The following is a 21,841-nucleotide window of genomic DNA, read 5'->3' on the forward strand; positions in this document are numbered from 1 at the left end:
CAGACAGCTGCACTTTAGTATTATTTTGATACGGAAATATTATGTACTCTTTGTAGGTATAATATAGTGTATTAAAAACAAAACCTACTAAATGCAACGTGGTATCCAGGATTGGATCCTGGAACAGAATAAGGGAACTAATAAGATATTAGTGGGAAAACTGGTGAAATCTGAACAAAATCTGAAGTTTATACTAACATACAGATGTTAATCTCAGTTTTGACATATGTACTATAGTTTTATGTTATAGTTAGAGGAAACTGGGTGATGAATATATAACTCTGTACTATCTTTGCAACCTTTCTCTAAATCTAAAATTATTCAAAATAAAAAATTTTATTTTAAAAAAACTTAGATAATCTCATCTCCTCCTTCCCCGTCCATCTGCATTCATCATACTTTAACTTAGTGGTCTTCAAATTTTTTTGACCATCACCCACATAAGATATGTTTATAACCTGGTATACACATTCAAATATATAATCAAAATAAAATACTTAAAATACATGATGTACTCAAATTTATTTTTTCTCTTGTTTTTTTTAGTGCTGGCAACTGTCCACCTATGGTTTCAGATCCACAAATTGAAAAATACTACTCTAGCTCTGTTGGCCTTCTATTGGTTTCTCAAACACAGCATGCTTTTTCATACCTCAGGCCCTTTGCTCTTGCTGCTCCTTCTCATCCCTTACTGGTCCCTAGCTCTTTCCATAGCTGGAAATCACATTTTTGCTTAAGTAACATCTCAAAAAAGCTTGCCTAGTACACCCAACATAGTAGGTTCTCCCCATCATCTCCTCCTACCATTCTATTTCTCCCATAGTACTCATCACAAGCTAAAATAGCCTTATTTGTTTCCTTTTTATTTTCTGTTTCTCTACTAGAATGAAAGCTCAATAAGGGCAGGGCCCTTTTTGGTCCTGTTCACCACTGTATCCCCAAAACCCATAACACTATCAGGCTCCTGACAGACACTCAAATAATTGTTGAATGAAGAGATGTGCCAGCAGACTGAGTCATCTATGGAAATCAAGTCGAGTGACAGTCTGCCCCACAGTTCCCAAGTGCAGCTTGGAATTGTCCCCTGAGCCTCTCATAAAGTCATAGAGTAAATGGAGGAAGGTGATTTTATTTTTCGAATCTGCACATTGACAAATTTTTTAAAAGAAATATAAATTATTAGAATAATGGGTGGATTCACATAGGTATTTCTAGCTCTATTAGGTCAAAGAAAGGAAGGAGGACAAGAACAGAAAGGAGACAAGCCTTCTAGGAAACTTGCTATTTGGTCTATACTCAAGATGAAGAGGTGGCCTTTGGAGCCACAAAAAAGTTTAAGTCATAGTTGATTATGCTTGTTCCTGAAGAAGTCAGTCTTGCTGAGCAGCAGTAAGCAACAACTCAAATGTCCACGTACAGCATCGGGATTCCTGAACAAAGAGCCTTCTTCCAGTTCTTCTGGCTCTCCCCACCAAGGACAGAGACATGTCCAGCAGCAATAGCATAGCAAATGTCCCTCCTGTTTCAGGATGGGACTATGCACTCACTATAAGACCAGAGAAGGACTACTGGAGACAAATGGGAAGTGTTTCCCAACAAAGGAGCTGAGGGTGGGGAAAGATAGTTTTCTTCTGTTTCTCTCTTGGAGGGGAGCTGATGCTGAAGTCAACTGGGCTATCCCAACTCTGCTTCGAACATGGAGCATCCACTGAATGTAACAAGGTGCCCAGCTGTGCATGGGTTGGTGAGGCAGCAGGAGCTGGGCCAGTACAAAGACAGAGGCCCACTCTTCTAGTGCTGGGTCCACTTGATGCTCTTGAGGTCAATGCCATCCTGCACCATCTCCCAGAGAGGGCTGCCAAAGAGAAGAGGTATTGGATGAGTGAGGGCTTAGACAGGAAGCAGACAACATTGGCTCCTAGGCCCTGAGCCCTGACTTGCCTCCATCTGTTCTTGTCTCTCCTCCACTCCCTTGCTCTGATAGACCCCAACACAAGTGGCTAGCAAGTCTTTCCCAGCTATCTGTAAGTCCTTATTTGCTCTAGGTTCTCCCCAGCTGTCAACAAACAGTAATAACTAGGTACCCAGGCTCAGCTCCAATTGGGCCAAGCCAATGGCATCAGGTGTGGTCATATTCAGGAAGCTCTCATCCCATTCATGAGAGGCTGTGGTCAGTCTTCCTGGAGGAACCAAGACCCTTGGGATCTGTGTGAGCAGCAAGTTTCAGCCTCTCTACTAACCCCCACCACAAATGGACCACTTTTCAGCACTTCTTTCTGGGTTTTGCTCTAGTTCTCAGTTAGGGCTAGAACTTCGCCCTAAATGACCTGGGTATGTAGCACCCTTACCCAATTCCTGCCAGCTTCATCTCCCCAGAGTTGGACTATGCTTCCAACATCCCTGGCTCCAATTCAAAAGGACCTCTTGTATCTTAGACCTGGTCATCCCATCTCACACAAGAACTGCTGCTGAGAAATCTCTGCTAAGCTCTGACCCCCTGCAGCTTGGACGTCTTGGATAATGTTCCTAGACAAGAAATTACTTCAGTGTGTTATGACCATGGGATTTGTGGTTTGGATTTCTCCAGTTAATTTTCTTCTTCCCAATTTCATTCTACTCTTGGCTTATCCCTCCCCTTTACACTATGCATTCCCAGCATGCCTTTCTATTTATGAAATTTTCCTTGGCTCCTTAAAGTTAGCCATCTCGTTCCTGCCCCTCCTCTTTAGGGAAGGTCACTTATTATCATGACTCACAAAATAAAGCTCTGGCTGAGGGCTAATGGCACCAGGCTGAATTCAGTTTGTAAAGAGTCAGAAGGAATAGGGTGAAGATGCTGAAACCATACAGATAGAAAGAATAAAGCTTTGTTGGCAGCATGGTCAGTAGAAATGCCCTTTGAGTGTTGCCAGAGAATACCAAAAAGCCAAGCAAAGGAGGAATCTTGAGCCCAAGAAAGCTAAGCAAGCTGTAGATATTTAAGCACTACAACTAGCACCTGGGAAGAAAAATCCAGAGCCCAGAAAAGCCTGGGAGAGCTCACAAAGGGAAGCAGGGTATATACTTGAACTTCCTCACTCTATAGACCAAGAGAATATTAGAAGTCAAACTGAACCAAAACAGAGCCAGACTCTGAAAAAATCTAGAAGCCTCAATGTTCCCAGGAGGAAGTGGAGCTCTATGACTACTAGGAGAATCCCTGGTGGCAGCTGGCTGGTAAAGGATCTCTGACCTTTGTAAGCACCTTTACGAAGAAAACACTGAGTAGTGGTTCTTAACTTTTTGAGAATCTGACAAAAACTATGGACTTTCTTCCAAAGAAAATGCACAACTGCACAATATTTAGGATATAATTTGAGGGCTATCTTGTAACTCCTGAAGTCCAGCCACAGAACCCAAATTAAGAATCCCTATCTCGGGGTTGGCCCCATGGCTGAGTGGTTAAGTTTGCAAGCTCTGCTTCAGCGGCCCAGGGTTTTGCTGGTTAAGATCCTGGGCGTGGACATGGCACTGCTCATCAGGCCATGCCGAGGCAGCGTCCCACATAGCACAATCAGAGGCACTCACAACTAGAATATACAACTATGTACTGGGGGCTTTGGAGGGAAGAAGAAGAAGAAAAAAAGAAGAAGATTGACAATAGTTGTTTGCTCAGGTGCCAATCTTTAAAAAAAAATAAACAGTCCCTATCTTAAAGGGAATTTTCCTATTCTTAGTCTACAAATCACGAATTTTTTATTTATATTGCTGCAATGACAACTATCAATACTATCAATAACAATAATGAAAAACATCTGAATTTATGTAATTCTTTGATTTTTGGTTTTTGCTTTTTGTTTTTGAGGAAGATTAGCCTTGAGCTAACTACTGCCAGTCCTCCTCTTTTTGCTGAGGAAGACTGGCCCTGAGCTAACATCCGTGCCCATCTTCCTCTACTTTCTATGTGGGACACCTACCACGGCATGGCTTGCCAAGCGGTGCCATGTCCGCACCCGGGATCCAAACCAGCAAACCCTGGGCCACCGAGAAGCAGAACATGCACACTTAACCGCTGTGCCACCAGGCCGGCCCCAATTCTTTGGTTTTTAAAAACACATTTTCATATTCTAAATACAAGTAACCAAGGAGATCCACTTTCTTGCTTTGTGAAACTTCTAAATCCTAAAAGCTAGGTATTCTCAAACTTTGGTTTTTGGCAGTGTGAGCACATAGTCTGAGGACAAGAGAGCAGCCAACACTGCACTTTCTTCCAAAGGGTCTCTGGTACAACAGCACATACCTCATTTCTCGAAGACGCTTCACATGGTGAATGCACTTTTCCACTGTGTAGTCCACTTCCTCCTCTGTAGTGAAACGGCCAATGCCAAACCTGAAAAAGAAACAGGAGCAGAGCTCTGCATCAGAGCTCTGGCACTGGGGTATATTCATTCAGCAAATACTCACTGAGGATCTACTCCACAAAAGACAAGGAGAGAACATGGTCCTTCCCCTCTAGGTCAGTTTCTCAGAGCATGGTCTGTGGACCACCCACATTAGAATCACCTGAGGAGAAGTTTCCTTCTTCTCCAGACCTAATGAATCAGAATCTCTGAGTGTGGGACTCAGAAATCATCTTTCACAAACTTCCCCGGTGATATTCAATGAAGTCTGAGAATCACTGCTCTAGAAACTTCCATGAAGAAATAAGAATGGATAAGGAAAACCAGACTGAGGAAGACTACAACAGGAGATGAAAAACACAAAAGAGGATGCCTTTCATAAATGTTGCAGCTCAACTGACTGACCTGATAGAAGAGTGAGCTAAATCCTCATCAGTGCCAATTGCTCGAAGGACGTAAGAGGGCTCCAGGGATGCAGAAGTACAGGCACTGAGGAGAAAGACACAGAACCATGCTCAGTTCACCATCATCTGTTTTTAGCCACAAACCCCCAGCCTTGCTTCCACTCCCCAGGCCCCTGGAGTCATACCATTGAGACAAAAGAGACATTCTAATCTGGCAGAGCTAAAGGGCCCAATGCTGCCTGCAGTTTCTGGGATGTGAACTTAGCTCCTCAGGCCCGTATGAAGGATACCCTCATTGAGCAAGGACACTGCCAAAATATGACCACGTGAGCTGGTCTGACAACAAGAGGAAGCAGAGGACCATGTGCCACTCCCCTATGACCAAATACACCATTTGCATCAGACTTGACAGCAGCTAAACCTTTGCTGGCCTTTGAAGCATACTTCACTTCTGGAGGCCTGCAACACAACTGCTAGTATAAAGCTAGAACAGATATATGCATCTCCTGGGACCACAAAAGGCACAAAATTCTATCCCAGGAAGCCCTCCTAGAGTGGCAAACTACAGCCTGTGTCCAGCCAGCTAAAAAATAGGTGCTTACAAAATGACCTTTACTCTTAACCAAGAGCTGTTGTGCCTCTCATCTCCACACTGGGAAGCTTAATAATCCGTTATAACACTCAGAAGCCAGGCTAATCAGTGCTTCCACAGTCCCTGTCTATCCAATTCAACTCACCTCCCTGAGGATAAGGCGACATCCTTGAGTGCCATCAGCAGACTCTCCCCTTCCACATACGCAAAGGAGAGGTTGATACAGCCTAGAAGAAAGCACCACTATGAGAGGAGTCTCAGAGACTCAGGCTCTTCCAGAATCGGAATAGAAAGGGCATGTCCATACCTGGGTAATGGTGCTCAGGGTCCCCATTCATCACCACATCTGGAAGGCCCTTCATTATCTTCTGTGTCAGCCGCTCTGCTAACTTTGAAATCCGCTTGTGGTCGTACTGAAGAGCAAGCAAGGGAGAACTAAGCATAGTGACCATCAACAGCTCAGAAACACACATGATGAGGAGCCCTTTGCCTGTGCCCAGAAGTGACTGTGCATCAGACCCATCTACTGTCCTGTGTTACTCATGGAGACCACTGTAGCCCCAACACTGAGCATAGCGCCTGTCATGCAAAGGTACTCAGTAACTGGACACATGGTTTCAATAACCCAGAAATAAATGAACTGATAACTACTGAAAGGGCCTGGGTTTTGGAACCCATAACACTTCCCTAAGAACAAGAGGTCTACAGCACCGGGACAAGGATGGTTTTCTTAAACCTCCTCTTCCGGCAGAGATCTGACTCAGTCATGCCAAGAAGCCTCTAACAGGAGACCTAGCAGAGGGGAAGAAGTTGTAGGAGGGGACTGCTCTCTTCATACCTCCATCTCTTGCTGTGCCACCTCACACGCAGCCCCCAGCCCCACCACCAAGGGTGTGGGCACTGTCCCAGACCGCATACCCCGCTCCTGCCCCCCTCCGCTCTGCAGGGCCTCCACACGCACACGGGGCCGGCGGCGAACGTAGATGGCACCAACCCCTGCGAAACAAAGTTTGTTACAAAAAAGAGAAAAAGAAAAATGGAGTTCAAACAAAATTTCACTTTGCAAAGGGATCAAAATAGTTTTTCATCTTTTCTGCAAGGCTGAAATTCTTCAAAATAAAAAAAGTTGGAGGAAAAGAAGAAATAACACTAAAAGCCTAATATTTATCCAAATGATTTCATATCAGGAAGGTAACTACCAGAAGGATTCATGACCAAAATGGTTTAAAGTAGCTCCCTATGCATGTATGAAATGGTATCATGCGATGCAACATTATTCATAATAGCAAAAAGACTGGAAACAACTTAGATGTCCACCATCAGGGGAATGGGCAAATAAATTTGGTACACTCATACAATGAAATACAAGGCAGTTGTATAAAAAAATGAGGGGTTGTATAAAAAGATGGCAGTTCCTTCTGTACTGCCACTGTAAAATCTCTAAGATACATTGTTAGAAAACTGGTGATGGGGGCTAGCCCGGTGGCACAGCGTTAGTGCACACGTTCCACTTCGGCGGCCCAGATCCCGGGTGTGGACATGGGACTGCTTGGCACGCCATGCTGTGGTAGGCGTCCCACATGTAAAGTAGAGGAAGATGGGCATGGATGTTATCTCAGGGCCAGCCTTCCTCAGCAAGGAGAGGAGGATTGGCAGCAGTTAGCTCAGGGCTAATCTTCCTCAAAAAAAAAAAAAACTGGTGAAATCTGAATAAAGTCTGTACTTGAGTTTAAAAAAGAAAAAGATGCATTGATAGGTGAAAAAAGCAAGATACAGAACAATAAGTACAGTATGCTATCTTTTGAGTAAAAAACAGAAGGAGAAGAAGGTAAGAATATATGTGCTTCCAAGTGCACAGAATAATTCTGGAAAAATACTCAAGAAACTTCCTCCCCAGAGGGGAACTACATGGCTGGGAGACAGATGTGAGAGACTTTCCACCATGTACTTTTTGAATTTGGAACCATGTGAATATAGTACCTTGTCTAAATAGGATAAAAAATTTTTTAAAAAAACAAAAACTTTGGGGAAAAAACAGGGAGAGATCAGAATGGAAGTAAAAATTAGTACAATCTCCCAGAGTCTATCAAAACTTAAAAATGTGTATAACTAGGGGGCTGGCCCCGTGGCCGAGTGGTTAAGTTCGCGTGCTCTGCTGCAGGCGGCCCAGTGTTTCGTTGGTTCGAATCCTGGGCGCGGACATGGCACTGCTCATCAAACCACGCTGAGGCAGCGTCCCACATGCCACAACTAGATGGACCCACAACGAAGAATATACAACTATGTACTGGGGGCTTTGGGGAGAAAAAGGAAAAAAAAAAAATCTTTAAAAAAAAAATGTGTATAACTTGTGACTCAGCACACCCACTTACAGGAATTTCTTTTTTTCTTTTTCTCTCCCCAAAGTCCGCCTAGCCTTCAAGGTCCTTCTAGCCCTTCCACATGGGACACTGCCGCAGCATGGCTTGATGAGCGGTGCTAGATCCACACCCAGGATCTGAACTGGTGAACCCTGGGCCACCAAAGTAGAGTACATGAACTTAACCACTCGGCTACGAGGCCAGCTCCAGGAATTTCATACTAAAATATGAACATGAATATGCAAAGATATTCACTAAGTAGTCAAGAGTTTTTTAATAGATTGAGCACTTGATGAAGTTCATCTTCTTCCACACAGAACAACCATTTAGGTGGAGCTTGCAGGTACTATAAAAACTAAAGGAGTAGTTCCCAAATTTATAATAAAGGACGCTAGTTTTAAAATAATTTATGTGCCAAACTGCATTTATTCAGAAAGACTTCATTTCCCCTTTAAAAATAAAATCAAATTCAAGTATCCTACACTATTTGAATCTCTGCAGTTCCCAAGTTCGGAGAACAAGTGCTCAGATCCCATGTCTGGATAGTGAAGGATATTATGTAATCTAAATCTACTTAGATCCTGAGCTCGGAAAGCAGGAGTTTGGTACTGAGAGATAACTGTACACATTTAAGTGCTGATCACAGCTTCTGCTCAATATGAGTTCATTGGTTTTATCCGAAATAGATAGATCTACAATAAAAGCCAATAAAGGCCATATTCTAGTTAAAGAAAGAATGCCTATTGGGCTTTTTAAAATAATAGCTTACGAAAATACTCTTTACCACCTCTTGGAACCCTTAGAAGCAGCCATCTTACAAACTTCCAGAAGCTACCACACCTTTTTCCACAGGGTATACACCCAGATGACACACCCTGCAGACAGAGAAAGTGTACCAGCACTACCAACCACCACAGGTCCTCACCCTAGAGACAGAGGAGGTGTTGTTTGTTTTTTATGGCTACTTCCATAAAACAGAGGACAGCAGTGTCTTCCCGAAGGTTGGGGTGAAGAGGGAGAATTCTAACTAGAAAACGTTCCTAGGCCAAAAGGACCATAGGGAACAGACAAGCATCCTTGAGAGACTAACAGGAGCACAGAAAACTAAGTCTAGGAACAAATACCAAGAGATACAAAAGCCCATATAGGGCCGGCCCCGTGGCTGAGTCGTTAAGTTCGCGCGCTCCGCTGCAGGCGGCCCAGTGTTTCGTTGGTTCGAATCCTGGGCGTGGACATGGCACCGCTCATCGTGCCACGCTGAGGCGGCATCCCACATGCCACATCCAGAAGGACCCACAACTAAGAATATACAACTATGTACCAGGGGTCTTTGGGGAGAAAAATGAAAAAAATAAAATCTTAAAAAAAAAAAAAGCCCATATAATCTTCCTCTAGTCTAAAGCAAGACATGGGGAATGAAGGACTCAGAGAATTTTGCTCTATATATCATAGTGGGGCAGACAAGATAGCTGGACTTATCTAGCTAAATTCAACTGACAAAACCCTTTGTTTCTCAACCAAATTAACATCTACATGCTTTCAAAGGATTTTCTTAAAGAGTCCAGGGAAAAACGGTCTGCTATATAGTAATTGTGAGACTCTACAAATAGGCAAGTGTTCTTGGCTATTGCTAAATGACACTTGCATTCTGCAAGGCACTCTGAATGTAAAACTTCCTCTAAGGGCAATGGTAGTCCCAAATGAGTACAAGGAACATGTGTCAAAGGGTTTGCTGGGAGTACAGAGAGGAGGAATTCTAGGAGGGGCTAGTACCTTTGGGACCATAGATTTTGTGAGCACTGATGCTCATGAGATCAATTTTCATGTCATCGACATCAAGTGGGATTTTTCCAACAGCCTGGGCTGCATCGGTATGAAAATATACCTTTCTTGAACTGCAGATCCTCCCTAAGGAAAGAACAGAGGGGAAGAACCATAGTGCAATGTTGGTGAGTCACCTGGCAGTGGTCCTACAATGTACCATGAGTTCTAAGACAAAATTGCATCTGGCTTTAGTCCCTAGCCATATAATAAATTAATCTCTCTCTTTTTTCTTCCTCTCTCTCATACAGCTTCCTTGACCAGAATAAATAAGAGGAGGTGCAAAGCACCAAATCAAAACACCCAATATTCTGATGCATAAGACTCTTCCTACCTCATTAACACTGGCCTTTCAATGTATCAGATTAACTTTTAGATCCTTTTTGATTTAGAAGAAGCAAAGATTAATAGATCTATTTGCGAATGTGCCTAAGAGGTTACAAGGTGAGCCTCTGGCTCTAAGTAAGCATAATAAAGAGATGTTCTAAAGTGAAAAAGATGAAAGAGGAAGAAAAAAAAGGTTGGAGGTTTTTTTGTTTTGTTTTCTGCACCAACTGCAGTAAAATGAAAAGAACATAAAGGGTACGAGACCTGGATTCAACTGCTGGCTATGCCACTTATAATACATCCCTGAACAAGAAACTGAAGCTCTCTTTCCCTTGATTTCCTTACTGCACTTATAAAGTGTTATGGTTCCCAGTCCACTCCAGCTCCTCAGATAGATCCCAGTGGTGGGAAAGCATCAGGGTCCACTCACAATACTCACCTATTTCCGCAATAGGCTGCTTCACTCCAATCTCATTGTTCACAGCCATGACTGAGACCAGGCTGGTATCTGGCTGGATGGCAGCCTCTAGTTCCTAAAAATATCAGGAGTAAGGAGATTATATAGTACCAACAAAGTCCTCCGTAACTCAGAATGTAGGCAAGCTTAGTCTTGAAAAGGGGCCTTTCACTAAACACCTATCAGAATGGTTAAAATAAAAACAATGACAACACAAAATGCTGGCAAGGATGCAAAGAAACTGGATCATTCACACACTGCTGGTGGGAACATAAAATGGTACAGCCACGCTGGAAAGCAGTTTGGCTGTTTTTGTTTCTTTAAAACTAAACATGAAATTACCATAAGACCCAGTAATTGCACTCTTAGGCATTTATCTCAGGGAAATAAAAAGTTAACTTCACACAATAAAACCTATACATATATGTCCACAGTATCTTTATTCATAATAGAAAGAGTCCAGTGTCCTTCAACAGGTGAATGGAAGTCCAGTGTCTTTCAACAGGTGAATGGTTAAACAAACTGTGGTACTTCCATAACATGGAATACTATACTGTAATAAAAGAACAAACTGCTGAGACGTGCAACAACTTAAATGACTCACCAAAGACATACTAAGTGAAAAGGCCAATCCCAAAAGGTTATATACTATATGATTCCATTTATATAACAATATCAAAATGACAAAATTAAAGAAATGGAGATCAAATTAATGGTTTTAAAAGAACAATATGAAGCATCAGTGTGGTGATGAAATTGTATTTTGACTGTGGTGGTAGTTACACAAACCTACGCATGATGAAATTGCATAGAACTAAACACTAAATATACACACACAAGTGAGTACAAGGAAAACTTGGGGAAATCAGAACAAGATTGTTAGATTGTATCCACGTCAATGTGCTGGTTGTGATATTGTACTGTACTTTTTTTTTAAGGATTATTCTTTTTTTTTTTTTTTTGAGGAAGATTAACCCTGAGCTAACTGCTGCCAATCCTCCTCTTTTCGCTGAGGAAGACTGGCCCTGAGCTAACATCCATGCCCATCTTCCTCTACTTTATATGTGGGATGCCTACCACAGCATGGTGTGCCAAGCGGGGCCATGTCCACACCTGGGATCTGAACCGGCGAACCCCGGGCCAAGGAAGCAGAATGTGTGCACTTAACTGCTGCGCCACCGGGCCGGCCCCTGTACTGTATTTTTATAAGATGTTATCATTGAGGGAAACTGGGTAAAGGATACACGAGATCTCTCTATATTATTTCTTACAACTGCATGTGAATCTATAATTATTTACAAATTAAAAGTTTACTAAAAAAGAGAGGGAAGCCTTTCCTATGTAACGTTGTCAGAGTAAGCTGCAAAGAACAAAGTGGCAAAAATCAAGGTTACTATTAACAACACTGAGATAGGGACCACATCTGACTGAAATGTTTATCTTAAAGGCATTATTAACCAACCCCCAACATCTATTACGCTTTCCCTGACTCCAGTATAATGTAGGTTCTCAATGTTATGTTTCTCTCAGCTTCTTGTTCGCTTCCTTCATAGCACTTATCCCAATTTGTAATTATTTCATTTATCTGTTTGTTTACATGTTAACTGTCCCCTTCACTAAAATGTAAGCTTCCTGAAGGCAGGGACTAGGCTTGTCTTCTTCATCCCTCTATCCCCAGTGTGTGGCACTACGGCACAATAAATACTATGAAGTGAAAGAAAGGCACTATGTTAAGCATTATGAGAAATAAAAACACAGAAAATACGCACTCCTAGAATTCAAGAAATTTAGCCTAGTGGAGAGATAGACATACGCATACAACAGAGCACAGAAGTAAAAAGCCAGTAACTAATTGAGGGAATTTAGAGAAGAAAGAGATTAAAAGGGGTTGGAGCATCAAAGAGATTTCATGAGACAGCTGGGACTTCAGCTAAGTTTTTAGGAGAGAGAGAAGATCAAGGTAAGTGCAAAGAAAAGGAGAGTAGATCAAAGGTGAGGGGATATGTGAAGACAGGCCCAAAGGAGGACTGGCCAGGGCACATTAGGGAGATATGAAGGCAGTGTAGCTAAAATGAAGGGTTTTATGAAGGGGCATAGTGGTCTGCCACACTGAAAGAGTAGGTTACAATGAACACTTCTATCCTGAGACCATTATTACCCAGATATCAAAACTAGACAAAGATATCACAAGAAAATGAAACTACAGATCAATATCTCTAACAAATATAGATGCAAAAATCCTTTAACAAAGTCTAGCAACATATACAAAGGATCACACACCATGACCAAATGGGATTTAATCCAGGAATACAAATTCAACATACCAAAAAAACCAATCAATGCATACACCATTTTATAGAATAGAGAACAAAACCACATGATCACCTCAATAGACACAATAAAAGCAACTGATAAAATCCAACACCCTTTCATAAAAAAAAAAAAAAATTCAACAAACTAGGAAGAGAACTTCCCTAACCTGATAAAGGACATCCATGAAAAAATAGCTACAAAAAAATCCACAGCTAACATCATACTTAATGGTGAAAGCTTTGATCTAAAATCAGGAACAAAACAAGAGTGTCTGCTCTCACCACTTCTATTCAACTTTGTACTAGAAGTTCTTGACAGGGCAATTAGGCAAGAAAAAGAAATAAAAGGCCTCCAGGTCGGAAAGGAAGAAGTAAAACTACTGCTGTTTGCACATGACAGTGCTCTGTCTACAAACTACATCTTAGGATTTGTCTAGGAGTGCTAGTATCCAAAATCTAGTAGACAAGATGCTTGGACTCATTATCCAAAATGGACATATAAGGACATAGGCCAAAAAGGGAAATATTCCTCAAAAAAACTACACTTCCAGGGCTGGCCCCGTGGCCGAGTGGTTAAGTTCACGCCCTCCGCTGCAGGCGGCCCAGTTTTGTTGGTTCGAATCCTGGGCACGGACATGGCACTGCTCATCAAACCACGCTGAGGCAGCGTCCCACATGCCACAACTAGAAAGACCCACAACGAAGAATATACAACTATGTACCGGGGGGCTTTGGGGAGAAAAAGGAAAAAATAAATAAATAAAATCTTAAAAAAAGCAAAACTACACCTCCTTTTGAGGGGGAATGAGAGACATCAGTGCAGGGGAGGAGGCCATAGCTCTGCTATGGTGAGTGTGAGTCCCTGCCACCCTGCCAGTGGCTCTCATACAAACCAGGAAGCAGTGACAAAGCTGAGAAACACATCCTCCAGAGACAAGGACAATGGTATACACTCAAGGGGAACAAACTCAGTTTCTCTGCAAAGCCTATTTCTCTAAACTCTACCCTCACCATTAGCTCTAGTCCTTTAAGCTCAAGCTGAGGCTGAAGAGACAGATTTACAGGTGGAAGCCAAGTTCCTCCTATTTTGCCCCTCCTTCCAAGACTCATTCCTACCTTCAAGTCGATGATCCCACTCTTCTTCACTGGGAGGTAGGTGACCTGAAAGCCCTCAGATTCCAGTGAACGGCAGGAGTCCAAGACACATTTGTGTTCTGTCTGAGTGGTGACCAAGTGCTTTTTCCTCGACCTGTAGAACCTGGCCACCCCCTAGAAATTGGTGGTGGTGGAAGGAAGGAGAATATACTCAGAGAGACAGCAATGACTTCAATCTCATTTGTAAAGCGAAAGTGGGCAAAGGCGGTATGCTCCAACATTCTCTGATGTTGGAGCACTAACCAAATCATTGGCTGCACAACTGAACTCAATCTCCAGTCCCCCTCTCCTCCCTACAGGAGAGTAGGGCTGAAAGTTCCAACCCTCTAATCACATGCTTGGTCTTTTTGGAGTGACCAGTCTGTCCCTTGAAACTATCTAAGGGCCCACCATGAGTCATTTCATTACCATAAACTCAGGTATGGTCCAAAGAGGTTTGTTATGAATAACAAATTACATTTCTATTATTCAGGAAACTCCAAGGGTTTTTTAAGCTCTGTGCCAGGAACAGAGGACAAAAACTAAAGTTATTTTTTATTACACCATAGGTGGAAAATAGGGAACATGTCTATCCTTGCATCCCAGGGAAAAGCCTCTCTCTTTTATTTCTATTTAAATAGCAAAATATGCTAATATGGTGATACTGATACCCATAGCTGGCAGTGTAGAAGTGAAACTCATATACTCATTCCTTGCTGATGGCAGTATTTACGCTATAATCTCTGTATGCTGGAATCATATAAGAAAGATGTCTTAAAAGCTGTCTTCAGGGGCCGGACTCATGGCCGAGTGGTTAAGTTTGCACGCTCTGCTCAAGCTATGTTGAGGCAGCATCCCACGTGGCAGAGCCGGAAGGACCTGCAGCTAGAATATACAACTATGTACTGGGAGGCTTTGGGGAGAAGAAGGAAAAAAAAAGAGCTGTATTTACACTCTTTAACTGTGATTCCTCTTTTGGGAATTTACCTTGGGGAAATATTTCAAAGACAGAAGAAGCTATAGAGATAAAATATGCTTTAGTTATATTTACAATCCTTAAAAAAGTGGAAAGATTAAACACAACCAACAATACAGAAATGAATAGTAAATTGTGATAACATAACTCTGTGAAAAAGAATATATTAAAAATTAGGGATTTTGAAATGGAAGAACATAGGATATGTTATTAATGGTTACAGAAGAATAAGTGTGACATGCTGCAATTTGCGGAAATATTAAAAGCAAACTTACATGTATGTATAATTTTTTTTCTGGGACAATATTAAACAGAATTAGTTTAGATTAACAGAATAATTTTGCAGAGCAGGACTTAGGGTCAGAATAGGAGAGGAAAACTTACACTTTATTTTAAACCTTTCTGTAGGGTTAAAAAATCTTACCACATATGCATAAATTACCTTTAAAAATTAAAAAAAAATTAAAATATGCAACCCTGTCCCCCTAGAGCTTATTATGGAGTACTTCTTTAAAAGCAAAATATAAAACTAATTAGGCCAAAAATATAAGCACTTAAAAACTGTATGTTCTCGAGGACAAGGAACACAAAAAACAAAACATTTAAAGTCCCCCCGCCTTCCTATCTCAGTTACCCACAGCGTAGAATCCTCTAATGGAAGACAGATATTTACTCTACCCATCTAAGAGACTAATGGGAAAACTGTCACAACTATTCTTAGCAATCCTTGACCTCCAGGTTTGGGATCTGTGGAGATTTTCAAAGCAAACATTTTTAAAGTTTTGAAAATGCTCCTTATGTCACCAGTGCATTCCCTAAGCAGCCTTGAAAGAAGTTTAAAGGTGCTTAACACTCCCTCAAGGTTGTTTTCAGAGCCATGTTGGGAAGAAATACCAGCGTCAACCGGCCTGAACCAGATAGACCCCCATTGCAAGGGCAGCACCTGTGCAGATGACTTGAAGATGACCAGAAAGTGCCCTTTTCCTCATCTTAATACTATAATCTTCACCCTAGATGGAGCTTAGGCCTTATTAGCATAACATGTGATATATGTGAGAGCATGTTTTCAGACTGCACCTGTGCCAGCTAAGACCCATGTCTACACATGATGACAAAACTTCCCTTTTAAATATTCACTCCCTACTGGAAATAAAAGACACCTGCTTCCCTTTTTGGGGAGCACCACAACTTTGGAATATGACTTTGGAAATGATTCCACGTGGTCTCCTATTTGCTGTGAATATATTTTACTTTATGTGACAACTCTTTCCGGTGGAGAGTCTGATTTTAACCAAACTCATTTTGGTTCAGTAGTACCTATTCCAGAAACCATCCTCATCTTTCATGGGACCTCCACCCTGGGTCTGTGGTCTCTGCAGCCCAAAAGAAGGGTGGCTTCCTGCTAATGGCATTGGGCAGTATGCTGACTGCCTCTGGAGCCTGTCCTAGGCCTCCTACACTCAGCCCAAGGTCAGAATAACCAATACTGGCAGCACAGTTGACAGACATGGTGAGAGGGGTTAGAGCCACATTTGAACTACAGCAACCCACAATTTATCAGAGCCTTGGTATTTACACAAGTGATCCTGACAACCAGGCCCAGTCAAACATGATTATGTTCTATGAAACACCAACATGACTACTGAGAGTGGAATTTTACTTTCGTTAGCACTAAAGATCTACATGTCCCAAGGACAGAGTGACTGATCTCAGAATGTTGACCAAGTGAATGCCTGCAGAGGACACCACAGCAACCAACATTTGAAATTGGGACATCTAAAGAAACAGGAGGAACTTATTGCAAACAGATTTCATCAGAAAAAAAAGAGAAGGCTGAGAGGAGGGAAGCCCCGAAATCACATATATAGGGTGAAGCTGGTAACAAGAAGCAGAGAAACATGCCCAATTCCAAGTGTATTCTGGACTTCATTGTGACTAGATCAAAAGGATGGGGCAAAAGGTTGAGTCCCATTATCCACTCTCTGAAGTAGCTGCCGTCCAAAAAACCAAGTGGTTAAGAGTCCAAGAGCCAGCCCCTTTCTTTTTTTTTTTTAAAGATTTTATTTTTGTCCTTTTTCTCCCCAAGGCCCCCTGGTACATAGTTGTATATTCTTTGTTGTGGGTCCTTTTAGTTGTGGCATGTGGGACGCTGCCTCAGCGTGGTTTGATGAGCAGTGCCATGTCCGCGCCCAGGATTCAAACCAACGAAACACTGGGCCGCCTGCAGAGGAGCGCGCGAACTTAACCACTCGGCCACGGGGCCAGCCCCGCCACTCCCTCTCTTATCCAACTACCTCACTGAACTCAGTTCAGTAGGAACAAAGACTTAAGACAGAGTAGTTTGCAAAGGGTTGAAGGAAGCAACAAATCAGAAAGAATCTGTCTTTATCTGTGTCTTTTCTTCACAATAGGGTGGAAATGGGTGGCTTGGAAATATATATATGAACCCAAATGGTGGAGGGATACCATCTCCCAAGTCAGGCAAGCCCAGAGATGCCCTCTGGTTCCCTTCTCTTACCTTAATTGCTATGTTGTTGGATTCAGTAGCACCACTAGTGAAAATGATCTCACGAGGATCAGCCCCAATGAGAGATGCTACTTGCTGCAAGCCAAAAAACAGAGACCAGTAACATGAGTTCCCCAGGCAGGAATGTAGCTGCAGACACACCTGGGACAGAGCTCTGGAGCAAGAAGAGCTCCACCGCATTCTATCAATTGCTCAAGAAGAAGTTCTGCACCCACTAGGGTCAGACAAAGGATAGATTCACTTACATTCCAGATCCCAGGCTCTTTTCCAGCCCAATATAAAATAATAATAATAATGCTGTTTTTCAAAAAGCATTTATTCAGCTCTTAGTATGTATAGGCATTGTGTCAATAAACACATCACCAGAATTATCTCATTCAATCCACCCAATAGCCCTAGGCAAGAGAAATAATTATAATCTCCATTTTCAATGCAAGCAAATTGTAGCTTAAAGAAATTAGTTAACTTGCCAAAGGTCATTTAGCTAGGAAATGTGGGAATGAATCAAATGCCTTCAGAAGGACTCCAAGGCCTACTCTCTGAATCTCTTCCAGCAAGAGCCCCAAACCATTTCCACCTCCACCCATACCTACCAAGAAGGAAACGCCTACTACAGGCCACTGAACCTCTGACATCAGAACCTCCCAGAATCCTCTGTACTAACCTGGCGAGCACGTTCCATGGCTGCCTCACTCTCCCAGCCATAAGCATGTGTCCGGGAGTGTGGGTTCCCATAGTAGTTGATGAGGTAAGGGAGCATGGCATCAAGCACCCGAGGGTCCTGAGCACAACAGAATAGATGTCTTCTTGAGCCCATAGTTAACTCAGGCCCCACTCCATCCCCCGAGACCTGCCCAACCTGCCTCAACACACTCCCAACCCTCAGACACTGCCTAGATTAGGCCTCAAACATTCTTCCATCCCCTCAGATACTAACCAAATATCAGCCGAATACACTTCCATTCCCAATCCATCTTAAATCAGACTATCCTACCATCTTCCCAGGTAATCTACAAACATTGCCTTGTCCTCACAGCTGTGTCTGCAGGTGTCTCTCTTCCTGCCATACAACGTGATCTACAAGGGGTGAGGACATAGAGTCCACGCATCGGAAAAAACTTGCATTAATATTTAAGTGATTATCATGTGCCAAGCTATTCTAAAGCCTGCTTTATGTCTTTTAACCCATTAGTTACTTGCCCCAATTCACAGAGTTACTAAGTAGCAGTCCAGCTAATTCCAGAGCCCAAGCTTTTTCTACTACTATAGTGCCTGCACTGAAGTAATTTGACCAAGGTCAACAGCTAGTAAGTAGTTGAGCCATTACTAGTGGACTACAACTTAAGCCTCCTCAGTCCTGGCTCGTTGCTTTTCCCAGTACACACTTCTCAATGGCTCTCTCTTCTACGAGGATCCAGCCATTTCTGGGCATTGTCACTTCTACAATATAATTCCTGTAAACAGCCTTGGAGAAAGCTGCCCCTCCCTCCTTACCAGAGGAGTTGTAGCTTGCACATCCATATACAGAGGTCGCAGTACTGTCTCGGCCTCTGCAGCAGTGGCTGTATCTGAGGGAACGGCAGACTGGGGAGCACGGTCTACAACTGACAAGAAAATGGAATGGAGCGGCCAAGTGAGAGAGGATGCAACTGCAGACACAGGGCCTCCAAGGTAAAAGCTGGATGGAGGTGAATTAAGTTTAAGGCATGCTGGAGTCGAATCTCAGTGTAAAAGGGAACAAAACAGAAAACTTGAGGAAACTATAAAAGGCGGTAAGGGAGAGAGGGTTCTTAAAGGGGGATGTGGCGACAAAATTCAAATTGCGTCATTGGGAGTAGGGAGGGTTCTGAAAAGACAGAGCCATTTAGAAGCAATGTGGAGACAAGAGTAGGTAAGATCTCCAAAGGTTACTGGCTGGAGGACTAACATCTCTGAAAGTTGGCCAGGAGAGGTCTGAAGGCCGAGCCTCAAAGGCTCTGAGGGCCTGCGGGGCAGGATCTGAGGGAGGGGGCGCTGCGAAGTCAACCGTTCCAATGGCCGGTCTGAGAAAGTTTGAGGGGTGTAGCCAAGAGGAAAGGTCAAAGGGTCTGGTAACCAGCAGAAGAGGGACGCTCCGGACTATTCAGGTGAATGCCCGGCCGAGAGAGGTCCGCGCCTGCAGGGAAGGTGGCAGCGAGCGGGACCCGGAGCGTACCGCGCAGGCGCAGCCCCCGAGTGGGCGCCTCGGGCCTCGGCCCCTGAGCAGCAGGCAAGGCTGCGGCCGCCCGCCTCCAAGCGGTTCGCAGCAGCATGGTCCCGGTAGCAGAGGCCCTTTGCCGAAGCGTCTTCAGTCCTCCGCTACGGGATCCCGGAAGTACTGCTCCGCGCCCCGGAAGCGATTCTTCGGGCGGTGAGCACGCTCGGCCTTGCGTTCTGTGTGAGACGTAAGCTGAGCGACCGAGGCCGCGAGCGAGGTGAGGTGGGGGCACCGCGGCGCGGGGATCCGAACGCTAAGAGGGTGATGGAGTCGGGCTACGAGCTTAGTTTCCTTCCCCGACTTCCCCGAACCCTTGGGCCCGGTCCCCACTCCCCGCCTGACTCTCGGGCTGGCGGCTAGGCCCGCACTTCCCTAACCCTCGAACCCTGCAGATGCCGGTGGCCGTGGGTCCCTACGGACAGTCCCAGCCAAGCTGCTTCGACCGTGTGAAGATGGGCTTTGTGATGGGTTGCGCCGTGGGCATGGCGGCTGGGGCGCTCTTCGGCACCTTTTCCTGTCTCAGGTGAGGGGAGCGGGCGGTGATCTCTGGGCGGGACTACCGGACCTTCCCGCCCCACTCCACTCGGCCTGCAGCCTAAACAAAGCCTCCTTCGTTCCAATTCCCTCGCTGTCCTGTAAAGAGCGAGACTGATTTTCTAACTACCTTCAGTCTGGAAGGACAGGGCGGCAACCTCATTGCTTGAGAATACGAATTCTGACTCAGACTGCTCTCTGGCCCCTACCCGTAGGCAAGTTGGAGTTTGACTTTGAAGTGTAGAATGAGGTCAGTAACATCTACCTCATAGCGTTGTAAGGATCAAATCAGACCACACTTAGCACAGAATCTGGCACGTTTTAAGTGCTCAGTAAATGGTTATTACTACTATCGTTGCTGTTACTTTTATTTCCAATTGTGCATAGTGAAACAAACTTGTTGAGCAGTTTTACTGTACTAGGAACAGGATGTAGAAATGAAGCAGATAAATTCTACAGCCTGACATGTCATTTTCACAGGTAGTAGACTATTATTCCCATTTTTCCAGATTGTTAATTACCACTTATTGAGCACTTACTGTCAGTCACTGTGCTGAATGCTGTACGTGTGTTGTCACAACAATCGTGTGAATGATATGATCTCCGTTTTACACTTGACACAGCCTGTAAATTGCAGAGCTGGGCCTTGAACCCACGTCTGACTCCACAATCATTGTTTTAGCACTAGGAAACTATCTAAAAGAGGAATGTCTTTATTGGATCTTATATAACCTGGAGATAAAACAGGCACAGAAAACTGGTTTCCCTGTCCATGTACTTTACATTGCATCTGCTTCCTCCCATCAGAAGAATCCCCCTAGAGACCCTGATGGATCCTTTTCCTTGTCAATATCCACTTTAGGTGGGAAGAGATAATGTCCCGCCGGGCTTCAAGAGTGCTTGATTCATCATTAGAAACACAAATTGGAAAAGGGCAGTTAACGCCTCTGCCTGTATTTTTGTTCCCAGTTGGCCCCATCTTGGTTTCTTCCTCTCTCAGGATCGGAATGCGGGGTCGGGAGCTGATGGGCGGCATCGGGAAAACCATGATGCAGAGTGGCGGCACCTTTGGCACATTCATGGCCATCGGGATGGGCATCCGATGCTAATCAGGGCAATGGTTGCCCACTACATCCCCCTCCCATCAGTCTCAGCCCATGTACTATAATAAAACAAAAGTCTTTGAGTAGTCTGGATGTCTGTTACAGAGGGATTTTTTTTCTTCTCAGCGGATTACTCAGCTTGCTTAGAGATCTGATGTGGCCTAATTAGATTTGGTGTATGTTTCACAGGGCCTGTCCATTTCTGCCTGCCTGCAACTTTCCATAAATTCTAGCAAACCCTAATTATTCAACTCTTTAAGGTTGATGCTATTATCACTGTTCTAAAGGTGAAAAACTGAGGCTAAGACTAGATTACCTCAGTCACACTGCAAAAGGGGTTTTTAATTCACAAATCTTATTTCCAATACTATACTATTCATCCAAAAATTGTCCTTCAGACATAGCTGGCTTGATCAGAACAACAAATCATCCACAAACTCAATCAGACACTTGTAGCTTAACTGCCTAAATTCCAGATGATTTTCTAGCCAGCCACAGGGGATGTAAATTACATCAAGTGACCACCCACAAAATTCTATTAATTGGCTTGGTAAGAAAGGTCTTAGTAATGAGCCAAGTGCCTATCCCTCACCTGCTTAGGGCATACACAGCCCTTAATAGATTTTGCTCTTAACTGCATTGCCCCTCAAGTATTCCTAATCAGAAACTAGGAAAATGT

At 43.6% G+C, this 21,841-nt stretch overlaps 2 protein-coding genes across 4 annotated transcripts; one reads left to right on the forward strand and one right to left on the reverse strand.

Annotated features, from left to right (window-relative positions):
* Positions 1–1,109: 1,109 nt before the first annotated feature.
* NFS1 (NFS1 cysteine desulfurase) lies at positions 1,110–19,646 on the reverse strand. 3 transcript variants are annotated; one of them, XM_001501792.6, is made up of 13 exons: positions 19,484–19,646; positions 18,784–18,893; positions 17,954–18,070; positions 17,281–17,364; positions 13,769–13,921; positions 10,323–10,416; positions 9,509–9,643; positions 6,214–6,371; positions 5,683–5,788; positions 5,521–5,602; positions 4,785–4,868; positions 4,280–4,369; positions 1,110–1,855 (listed from the first exon to the last, which is right to left on the reverse strand). In XM_001501792.6, the coding sequence occupies exons 1-13, from the start codon at positions 19,578–19,580 to the stop codon at positions 1,792–1,794; spliced, it is 1,374 nt and encodes a 457-aa protein (XP_001501842.1). In that variant the 5' UTR covers positions 19,581–19,646; the 3' UTR covers positions 1,110–1,791. The 3 variants fall into 3 exon arrangements, with proteins under 3 accessions (XP_001501842.1, XP_070103699.1, XP_070103700.1); XM_070247598.1 differs by lacking the exon at positions 17,281–17,364 and having other exon boundaries at positions 19,484–19,619; XM_070247599.1 differs by lacking the exon at positions 13,769–13,921 and having other exon boundaries at positions 19,484–19,619.
* Positions 19,601–21,255, forward strand: ROMO1 (reactive oxygen species modulator 1). Its single transcript, XM_005604601.4, has 3 exons — positions 19,601–19,742; positions 19,918–20,048; positions 21,060–21,255. The coding sequence occupies exons 2-3, from the start codon at positions 19,918–19,920 to the stop codon at positions 21,166–21,168; spliced, it is 240 nt and encodes a 79-aa protein (XP_005604658.1). The 5' UTR covers positions 19,601–19,742; the 3' UTR covers positions 21,169–21,255.
* Positions 21,256–21,841: the final 586 nt, after the last annotated feature.

Source organism: Equus caballus, chromosome 22 (assembly GCF_041296265.1).
Source record: "Equus caballus isolate H_3958 breed thoroughbred chromosome 22, TB-T2T, whole genome shotgun sequence".
Lineage (NCBI taxonomy): Eukaryota > Metazoa > Chordata > Mammalia > Perissodactyla > Equidae > Equus > Equus caballus.

Excerpts from the sequence above, each read along its gene's own strand:
- NFS1 (XM_001501792.6), bottom strand. The coding sequence starts at position 19,580 with ATGCTGCTGCGAACCGCTTGGAGGCGGGCGGCCGCAGCCTTGCCTGCT. Across the intron at positions 18,894-19,483 it reads TCGGGGGCTGCGCCTGCGCG|TTGTAGACCGTGCTCCCCAG; the intron begins GTACGCTCCGGG and ends TTTTCTTGTCAG. Across the intron at positions 18,071-18,783 it reads TGCAAGCTACAACTCCTCTG|GACCCTCGGGTGCTTGATGC; the intron begins GTAAGGAGGGAG and ends TGTTGTGCTCAG.
- ROMO1 (XM_005604601.4), top strand. The coding sequence starts at position 19,918 with ATGCCGGTGGCCGTGGGTCCCTACGGACAGTCCCAGCCAAGCTGCTTC. Across the intron at positions 20,049-21,059 it reads GGCACCTTTTCCTGTCTCAG|GATCGGAATGCGGGGTCGGG; the intron begins GTGAGGGGAGCG and ends TTCCTCTCTCAG.